Source organism: Malurus melanocephalus, unplaced genomic scaffold (assembly GCF_030028575.1).
Source record: "Malurus melanocephalus ecotype Western Australia unplaced genomic scaffold, MMel_1.1 scaffold_1118, whole genome shotgun sequence".
In the NCBI taxonomy this organism is placed as follows: Eukaryota; Metazoa; Chordata; class Aves; order Passeriformes; family Maluridae; genus Malurus; species Malurus melanocephalus.
In genome coordinates, this window is record NW_026624350.1 from 14,662 (window position 1) to 23,546 (window position 8,885).

Sequence of the window (8,885 nt, forward strand, 5' to 3'; positions counted from 1 at the left end):
TGGATCCCATCCCGTCCCTCCCTGTGCTCTGTATCCTGTCCCAGCTCTCACCTCAGCTCCCATCCCCCACTGTCCCCAATCCCATCCCAGCTCCCATCCCCTTAGGGATTTCACCCCTTGGATCCCATGGGGTCCCAAATCCCTACCACAGGTGCCAGATGTGCCCCTGGATGGGGCTGAGTTCGAGCTGGGGCCGGGCCGGGGGGTCCCGATGTCCCCCGAGGCCACCAAGACCTTTCTGCAGCTGGCGGGGGCCCTGCGAAAGCAGCACCAGGTGGGGGCAAAACCCCAAAAAATGGGGGGACCACCAAAAAAAGTGGGGACAACCCCTGAAAACGGGAGTATCCCCAAGGATTGAGGGGACTGGGCGAGCACCCCAAAGAGGGGAGCTCCGGGATACCAGATGGATGTGGAAAACTTTGTCCTTTTCCTCCTTTTCCTTTTCCTGTTCCTCTTTCCTCTCCCCTTTTTCCTGTTCTTCGTTCTTTCTCGTTCTTCCCCTTCCTCCTCCTCCTCTTGCTCCTGTTCCCATTGCTCCCCCAGATGTGTCTCACCTATTCCCGACAATTTGCTCAACTGGGGAACATCTCGGAGACCACCAGGTGAGGTCGGGAAGGGGAACAGGATCTGATGCCAGGGTGGGGATCCCAATGCCGGGGTGGGGGTGTCACCTGGCCCGGTGTGTCCCCCCAGGTGTGAGGCGTTGGCCGAGGAATGCCGGCGGCACATGGAGACCCTGCGGAGGGAGCACAACCGGGGGGGGCCTCCCCCAAAGCCCCGCTATGAGCAGAGAACCTTCAGTGTCATCAAGTGAGGGGGGGTCTCATCTGGAGGGTACCTGGGGGGTGGAGAACACCTGGGAGGAAAAAGCGGGGGGCACCTGGGGCAGAAAAGATGCATGGGAACATCTGGGAGAGGACCTGGGGGGCACCTGGGGAGAGAAAGGTGTGGGGCATGTCAGGGTGGGAACACATCTCGGGGGGCTAAGGTGGAACCCACACCTGGGGAGGCGTATCTGGAGTGGGAGGGTTTCATCTGGGGGCTCTGACAGGTTCCACCCCCACCCTCCCCTGCAGGATATTCCCGGAGCTGAGCAGCAGCGACCTGGAGCTGGGAATAGAGAGAGGGATCGGACTCCCAGTCCCTGCAGGTGAGGGACTGGGGAAACTGGGGATGGGGAACTGGGAATGGGGAGTCAGGAGGAACCGGGAACAGGGACTGGGGCAGGTGGGGCTGCTGGGCCCCTGCACACCTGGTGCCCGGTGTCCCCCCCGTGTCCCTCCAGGCGTGGCCCCCGGTGACCTGGACACCTTTGTGCGCTTCGAGTTCCCCCACCCCAGCGTGGTGAGTGGAGGCCCAGTGACACCCCTGGTGACCCTTCCTGTGTCCCTCCCCTTCGTGTTCCCAGGGCTCACTCGGGTCCCCTGGGACACCCCCATAATTCCCCCTGGTGCCTTTGACTCTCCCCCACAGGAGGAGGCACAGCGAGACAAGACCAATGTGGTCAAAAACACAGATTGTCCTGGTAAATTCTGGGAATTGGAGGGGTGTGGAGGGTGTCACTAGGGCTGGGATGTCCCTCGGGTGGTGTCATTGACTCTCTTCCCCCCTCCCCAGAATTCCGGGCGCGGTTCCGGCTGCGGCTGCTCCGGGGGCATCGGGGGCTGCGGAGGCTCCTGAGTTCCCGTGGGATCAAGTTCGAGGTGACCCAGAAAGGGTACGGGGCAAATCTGGGGAGAGAGAGGAGGGAATGGCATGGGAAACCTCCTGGAAAACCCCAAAAGAAATGTGGGAAATGTAGGAAATAACTGGGGAAATGACAGAAAACGTGGAAGATACAGAAAATAGGAAAAGTGGCATGGGGAATGGCAATAATGGGAAATAATGAAAGATGATGGAAAATGGCATAGGAAATGAGAAAAATGCAACAGGAAATACAGAAAATATGGAAAATAACACAGAAAACACAGAAAATAACACAAGAAAGAGTAAATACAGAGACGAGCATAGAAAACACGCAAAATGAGCRGGAAAATCCACGTGTGTTCAGGTAAAGAGGTTCCAGAGCGGGCAGAAGGCGACTCTGAAGTGCMGCAATTCCCGCTATCTTTGGGATATTCATAGGGCAGGGATTCATTACCTCCCCTGCTGTCGGGATCCTGGCTGGATCCGGGCGATCCTGACCCCGTGGCCTGATCTGCAGGGGGCTGTTCCGGCCGGAGCGGGCGCTGGGCTCGGCACAGCTGCGGCTCGAGAGGCTGGAAGGGACCTGTGAGCTCCGGGAGCAGCTGGAGGTGAGGGCAGGCCCTTCCTGCTTCCCTGGGGTTCCCAATCCTGACACTTCCCGGTGATCCCAGACGTGCCTCCTTCCCTATCCCAGCCCTCCTCAGCATTCCCGTGGTAGCTCATTCCTGCACCCAGCTCTTCCCAGTTTTCCCCGCTGCCACCACGTGCGATTCCCACTCGTTGCTGGTGTTGTGCAGCTGCTGGATGGGCGCCGCAGAACGGGCGGCAGGCTGGAGGTGTGGGTGCGGATCCGGGAGCCCCTGGGAGCGCAGCGGCAGCTGGAGCCGCGCTCCGAGCGCTGGCTGGTGCTGGAGCCGGGAGCCGAGGCCACGGTGAGTGCCCAGAACCTGCKGGAATCACCCGGGATTGGGAATTGGCACGGGATAACCCAGCGGTTCTCCCGTTCAGGTCGCCGTTCCCAAAGTGGCCGTGGCGGCCCCAAAGGACCGGAACAGCAGGTGAGGGGTGGGAGAGGACTGGGAATGCCGAGAACACAGGGAATTCCAGGGGGAAATTGTCATTATGGGGGSGGAGAATTGGGGTGGGAAGCTCTGGGACCCCCCAGGGCTCTCTGGGACTCTCATTCCCCTCCTGCAATGTCCTGGGGCCGCACTGGGTTTTTCAGGGTCTCTCCCGCATTTTTACCATTTCCCCCCCACCCCGATCCCCCTTTCCAGATCTCTCCCGATATTCCCAAGCCTCAACCTGCTGCTGTTTGACCAGGAGCGGCTGGAGCGGAAGGTGAGGGGGGGAAATGGCACTTTGTGGGGGCAGGGACCCCCGGGGGCACCCCTGACCTCCCTGTCTGCTGCCCCTCCCTCCCTCCCCCCAGATGGTGCCGTTTGGCCGCGCCGGTCGCCCGGTGCCTCCCGAGCTGCGGCAGCAGCACCAGGATCTGCTCCGGCGCATCCAGGGGCTGCGGACGCGGCTCCAGGGAGGGGACCCGCACTTCTGCACGGGTGAGGGGGAACTTGGGCTGTCCTACACCCCAAAATCCTCATTTATCCCGGTTTTTCCTGGTGTATCCCAGTGTACTATCCCGGGGGTATCCTGGTTTTTCCTGCYTCTAGAGTATGCAGAGCATCTGGAGCAGCACCTGCGGCTCTACACGGCAGCTGCACGGCGCCTYGGCACTCAGGGAGAGCGGGTGAGCCCCGAAACTGGAGCCCCTGAACCGGGGGGACACCCCCAGCCGCTCCTTGACACCCCCAAATCCTTGTGTCCACCCCCAGAAATGGTGCACTCCCTCCAAACCTCGGGACCTCCCAGTTCCTGGTGCCCTCTAAATTCCTGCTGCACCCCCCAAGTCTCTTCTGCTGTCTCCCCACCCTGGTGACCCCCAAATTCCTGATGTGACTGTGCCAAACTCCCGGCACCCCTCCAACCCTGATGCCCCCCTAATTCCTCCTGCCCTCARCCCTGGTGCCCCCATGGTGGGCGCTATTTAGGACCCCCCATAATTTCCCCTCCTGCAGGAGGCGGCCAAGGAGGCTCTGTACAAGCGAAACCTGGTGGAGAGCGAGGTGAGAACCCTGGGTGGGGAGAACTTGGGGGTCCCACGGACCCCTTGTCTTCCCTTCTCGTCACCCCTCTCTTCTCTTCCAGCTCCAAAAGCTCCGTGGATGAGCCCGCCCCACCTTGCTCCCTGTCCTGGGTCTGGGACCACGTGAGATTTTAGAGGGTACAGAGGACCCCCTCCCCCTACTTTGGGGGGACTCCAGGAACACTCCTCCCACCCCCCTGCCCGATGTGACAATCACAGGGATCAGAGCTGCTAAATWTCCCCCCGACCCCCCGGGGTGACACTGACCCCCCCTCAATGACAGGGTGTCACTGTCCCCTCCCAATGACAGGGTGACACTAACCATTCCCTGCCGGGGTCCCCAAGCACTTTTTCCCCACCCTCCTGTGTTCCCCTCACCAAAGCGGATCCTCCGCAAGTGCCTGTGGGGGAGGGGCTGTTCCGGGCGCTCTCACAAATTATAAAGTTTTTAAGAAGAAAAACGGAGATTTTGGTGGCTCCCGATGCGCCCCTTCYTCGACTCTTCACCGAGTTGTCAATCACGGCGACGGCCCCGCCCACTCGCCGGGGACCGCCTCCGCCGCAGCCTGGTCTCCATGGCAACCCCGCCAGAACGGACGGGCTCGAGCGTGAGCCAATCGCATTGCGGCCASCGCATTCCCATTGGTCGCATCGCCGCATCGGGGCGTGGCGCGCTGGAGATTGACTGATAAGCCAGCCAATGAGCTGCGTGGGTGGGGCGGTGTCSGCCACTGGGAGCGCGGTGTGGGCGGGGCGGCGGCGGCGTACGGCGCGCCGGAAGCGGCCGGTCTGGGAAAATGGCGCCGAGCTCGAAAGCAGAGCGGGGCGGCCCCGGGGGAAAGCGGGGGGCGGCGGGAGGGGCTGGGCCCGGGGCCGCTCCCCGAGGCCGCCGCGAGCACCTCGTGAGGCAGCTCGACCGTGTTCGGGTGAGCGGGGCGGTGCTGAGGGGACGGGATGGTGAGGGAAGGGGTTCTGAATGGGCCCGGAGGTGGGACGTGAGGGGGTCTCCGTGAGGGGACCCTGAGGGGGGGACGGGATGGCTGAGGGGACCCTGATCGGGAACATGGTGGGGGCGCCTGCGGGAGGAACGGTGGGCTCTCAGGAAATCCTGAGGGGGGGCCGATCCCGTGGGGGTCCCGTGTGGGGGCTGAGGGGTCGGGGWTGCGGGGGAGCCCTGATCTGGGCGGGGGTCACGGGCGGAGGAGCTGCAGGGGCGATGTGGGACCTCTCCCCCTGCTGTGGGGGCGCGGTGCGGTGTTGGAGGGTCCCTGAGGCRGCCCCAGCTCMGCTCTGCCCTGGCTGTTGGCATGGGTTGTGTCGGGTGATCCAGGATCCCCGGTACCTCTGTGCCCCCTCCTCTTGGTGGGCAGCTCCCCCCAGCTATGGGGGTCTGKGGGGAGTATTGGGGGGTCCCTGACCCTCCCGTGCCCCCCCAGATCAGCTCTCCCCCAACCTGTGGGGGGTGTTGGGGGGTCTCTGACCGCCCCGTGCCCCCCAGCTCAATGGGCAGCTCTCCCCCCGGCTGTTCCGGAAGCTTCCGCCACGCGTCTGCGTCACCCTCAAGAGCATCGTGGATGAGGAGTTTCTGTGGGCAGGGTGAGGGGACCCCAGCCCTGGGGGGACRTGGGGGACCCCAACTCCACAGGGGCCATGGGGGTGACCCCCATTGTGTTTGTTCCCCCCATCCCCATGTCCTTCTGTCCCCACCTGCCATGTCCATTGTCGTCCTGTTCCGTCTCTCCCCTCATCATCTCCCTGACCCCATCTTTGTGTCCTCATGTCCATCTGTCCCCCCATTCCCCATATCTATCCATCCCAACCCCGTGTGCCTGTGTCTGTCTATGTCCACCTGTGTGCCCCCGTCGCCATGTCCCTGTGGTGTCAGTGCATCCACCTGTTCCTCCTTTCCCATGTCCCTGTGTCCCTTTGTCCACGTCTGTCTGTCACTGTGTCCACGTGTTCCTCCATACTCACATCCCTGTTCCTAATCCCATGTCCCTCCCATGTGCTCATGTCTGYCCTGTGTCCCCATGTCCCCCCAGCCACATCTTCCTGGGTTTCTCCAAGTGTGGCCGCTACGTCCTGTCCTACACCAGCAGCTCTGGGGATGACGACTTCTCCTTCTACCTGTACCACCTGTACTGGTGGGAGTTCAATGTGCACAGCAAGCTGCGCCTGGTAGGGGACACCTGGGGACACTCAGGGACACCTGGGGACRCCTCTGGGGAACCTCTTGCCCACCCTCGGCCCCCTTCAGGTGCGCCAGGTGCGGCTGTTTCAGGACGAGGAGATTTACAGCGACCTTTACCTCACTGTGTGCGAGTGGCCGGGGGACAGTGACAAGGTCATCGTCTTCGGCTTCAAGTGGGTGGCACCCCGTGACCCCTCCCGTGTCCCCACCCGGCCCCGGTGTCCCCCTGTGTCCCCCGGTGTCCCCCTGACGCCCCCGTGCCCCCCAGCACGCGCTCGGCCCCGGGGCTGCAGATGAACATGATGCTGATGAGCGACGAGAACCACCGGGACATCTACGTGAGCGCCGTGGCCGTGCCCCCGCCCCGGCACTGCCCCGCGTGCCGCCGGGCCAGCGCCGCCCCTGGTGAGACCCCTGACCCCCTGTGCCCACCTGCCCAGGTGAGACCCCGCCTGGCGGCTGCTGCACTCAGCAGCAAGTGGGGGTTTTCTGAGAGGGAAAGTTTGGGGGTTCCCCAGTTTGGGGTGCCCCCCTGAGCCCCTCATGTCCCCAGGTGACGCCTCCCCCGCCTGCCTGCGCCACGGCTTCCTGCTGCACACCAAGTTCCAGGTGGTGTATCCGTTCCCCACCTTCCAGCCGGCGTTCCAGCTGCGCAAGGACCACGTCGTGCTGCTCAACACCAGCTTCTCCCTCGTGGCCTGTGCCATCGCCGTGCACCCCGCAGGTACCCCTGGCACCCCCTGATCTCCCCCAGAAACCCCCAGAGCCCCCCAGGACTGCCCAAACCCACAGGGAATTCCCAGAGCCCCACAAGCTCCTTGGAAACCTCTGGGACCCCCCAGTACCCCCTTGGGGCACCCCCTGACTGCTGCACCCCCGCAGGTGACAGCAACTCCCGGCAGATCCTCTATGAACGTCGGAACATTCCAGGCGCCAGCCGGAGGGGGGAAAATGCCCCTCCCGCAGCCCCCAGGGAGCTGGAGAGGGCTGGGAGAGCCTCCCCGTCCTCGCAGCCCCCCCTGGGACACCCCCAAACCCCAGACCTCACCCCTACACCCCCCTCTCCGGCCGTGGCCAAGGCCAAGGAGTTCGTGGCTGACCTGTTCCGCAGGGCTCAGGGTGCCGGGGGAGGGCCCGGGGGTGCTCACGGGGAGGGAGGGGATGAACCCCAGCCCCTCCCACGTGGAGCACCCCCCGAGGTTCCCCCACCAGCGCCGGGGATCCCCCCGGGGGAGCCACATCCTCCGGGGACCCCCCACGGGACTCCCCCTGAGCCTGGCTACGTCAACTACACCAAACTGCGCTACGTGCTGGAGCCTGGAGAGCCCTCCGAGGGTGAGTGGGGGGCTGGGGGACCCCCCAGGGGAACTGCAGCTCCCACGTTGTTGGGGGGCCCCGCCGAAGCGTCCCCCTCTTCCCCACAGACCTGGAGGACGACAAGATCTCACTGCCCTTTGTGGTGACTGACCTGAGTGGCCGAAGCYTGAGGCCGCTGCGGGACCGAGCCACAGCGCAGGTGGGACTCAGGGGCCCTCCAGAGCCACAGGGAACCCCCCAGAAGCCCCTGGGGGGGAGTGGGGACACTCTGGTGACACTCTGTCACACGCTGGTGACACCCTCGKCTCCCCAGGGGCAGTACCTGACAGTGGAGCAGCTCACGCTGGACTTTGAGTACGTCATTAACGAGGTGATTCGCAACGATGCTGCCTGGTCCCACCAGTTCTGCTCCTTCAGTGACTATGACATCGTCATCCTCGAGGTGCTGGGACCTTCTGAGCCCCCAGAGCCCCCGGGACCTCCAGGATATCCCAAATTGCCCATGCCCCCCTGGCTTGTCTGTCTTGTGCCATCCCCAGTGCATCCCAATGGTGCAGGACCCCCAAAAACTCCTGAGATACCCGGAATATCTGCCCAAGATTTGCTCAGACCCCCCTGGGATCCCCCTAAACCCCCCCTTACCCTCTTCCACCCCCCACCCCTGCTGTTGTCTGTGCCCCCAGGTGTGCCCGGAGACCAACCAGGTGGTGATAAACATCGGCCTGCTGTTGCTGGCCTTCCCCTCCCCCGACGAGGAGGGGCAGCTCCGGTGAGGGGGGTGGAGGGGTCCCAAAGCCCCTCTGGAAACTCCCCTGGCACTGACCTCCCCCATCCCCCAGTCCCAGGACCTACCACACGAGCCTCAAGGTTGCCTGGGACCTCAACAGCGGCACCTTTGCCACCGTGGGTGTCGGGGACCTCACTGAGGTCAAGGGGCAGACCAGGTGAGGAGCAGGGGGGGGGATCTGGGCGGATTTTGGGGTGTTTTGAGTGGCCGTGAGGGGGTCTAGAGGGGCTGGGGGTGATATGGGGCGCTCACAGCGGGTGTTGGGGAGCTGAGGYGGATTTTGGATGGGCTGGGGGTGACTTTGGGTCTTCAGGATTTTGGAGGCGCTGGAGGTGATCTGTGGTGCKCATGTGGGTTTGGGGAGCTGGATCCATTTTGGGGGTGCTACGTGAGGCCCCCCTGGAGCAGTTTGTGGTACTGGGGAGACTGAGGGACCCCCCACCCCCCAAAATGCGCCGTGACCCTCCCTGAGCCGCCCGARCCTCCCGAGATCCTGTTTGGCAGTGGCTGCACTTGGGGTGCCTCCGGTGCTGTGGGGACTGCATGGTCCCCTCGGATGGGGTCTGGGGGTGCCGTGGGGGTCCAGGGATGCAGCCCCCACAATCTGCCGTGGCAGTGGCAGCGTGTGGAGCTCGTACCGCAAGGGCTGCGTGGACACGGTGATGCGGTGGCTCGTCCCGGAGGGGCCCGGCCGTGGCGTGCACAGGATGACCAACGAGGCCCTGCACAAGGGTGGGCACTGGGGGGGGCTCCCAAGGGGG

The 8,885-nt window shown here is 63.9% G+C and overlaps 2 protein-coding genes across 7 annotated transcripts in view; both read left to right on the forward strand.

Moving 5' to 3' along the window:
- The window catches only part of LOC130586269 (coiled-coil and C2 domain-containing protein 1A-like), a 9,976-nt gene extending 5,690 nt beyond the window's left edge, over window positions 1–4,286 (forward strand). The window contains exons 12-26 of the mRNA XM_057387021.1: window positions 152–274; window positions 544–602; window positions 694–810; window positions 1,077–1,150; window positions 1,286–1,344; window positions 1,474–1,525; window positions 1,618–1,717; window positions 2,204–2,294; window positions 2,484–2,618; window positions 2,695–2,744; window positions 2,964–3,027; window positions 3,119–3,245; window positions 3,357–3,433; window positions 3,762–3,809; window positions 3,892–4,286. Of these exons, the coding sequence (XP_057243004.1) occupies window positions 152–274; window positions 544–602; window positions 694–810; window positions 1,077–1,150; window positions 1,286–1,344; window positions 1,474–1,525; window positions 1,618–1,717; window positions 2,204–2,294; window positions 2,484–2,618; window positions 2,695–2,744; window positions 2,964–3,027; window positions 3,119–3,245; window positions 3,357–3,433; window positions 3,762–3,809; window positions 3,892–3,912 (1,197 nt within the window). The 3' untranslated portion in view covers window positions 3,913–4,286. The remainder of the gene's footprint in view (window positions 1–151; window positions 275–543; window positions 603–693; window positions 811–1,076; window positions 1,151–1,285; window positions 1,345–1,473; window positions 1,526–1,617; window positions 1,718–2,203; window positions 2,295–2,483; window positions 2,619–2,694; window positions 2,745–2,963; window positions 3,028–3,118; window positions 3,246–3,356; window positions 3,434–3,761; window positions 3,810–3,891) is intronic.
- A 267-nt stretch (window positions 4,287–4,553) lies between these two features.
- Window positions 4,554–8,856, forward strand: DCAF15 (DDB1 and CUL4 associated factor 15). Of its 6 annotated transcripts, none has more exons than XM_057387026.1 (11): window positions 4,554–4,755; window positions 5,328–5,425; window positions 5,872–6,007; window positions 6,087–6,193; window positions 6,289–6,425; window positions 6,574–6,744; window positions 6,903–7,355; window positions 7,445–7,536; window positions 7,651–8,106; window positions 8,177–8,281; window positions 8,747–8,809. In XM_057387026.1, the coding sequence occupies exons 1-10, from the start codon at window positions 4,627–4,629 to the stop codon at window positions 8,261–8,263; spliced, it is 1,866 nt and encodes a 621-aa protein (XP_057243009.1). In that variant the 5' UTR covers window positions 4,554–4,626; the 3' UTR covers window positions 8,264–8,281; window positions 8,747–8,809. The 6 variants fall into 6 exon arrangements, with proteins under 6 accessions (XP_057243009.1, XP_057243008.1, XP_057243011.1 ...); XM_057387025.1 differs by having other exon boundaries at window positions 8,741–8,803; XM_057387028.1 differs by having other exon boundaries at window positions 7,651–7,779; window positions 8,741–8,803.
- The last annotated feature ends 29 nt before the right edge of the window (window positions 8,857–8,885 follow it).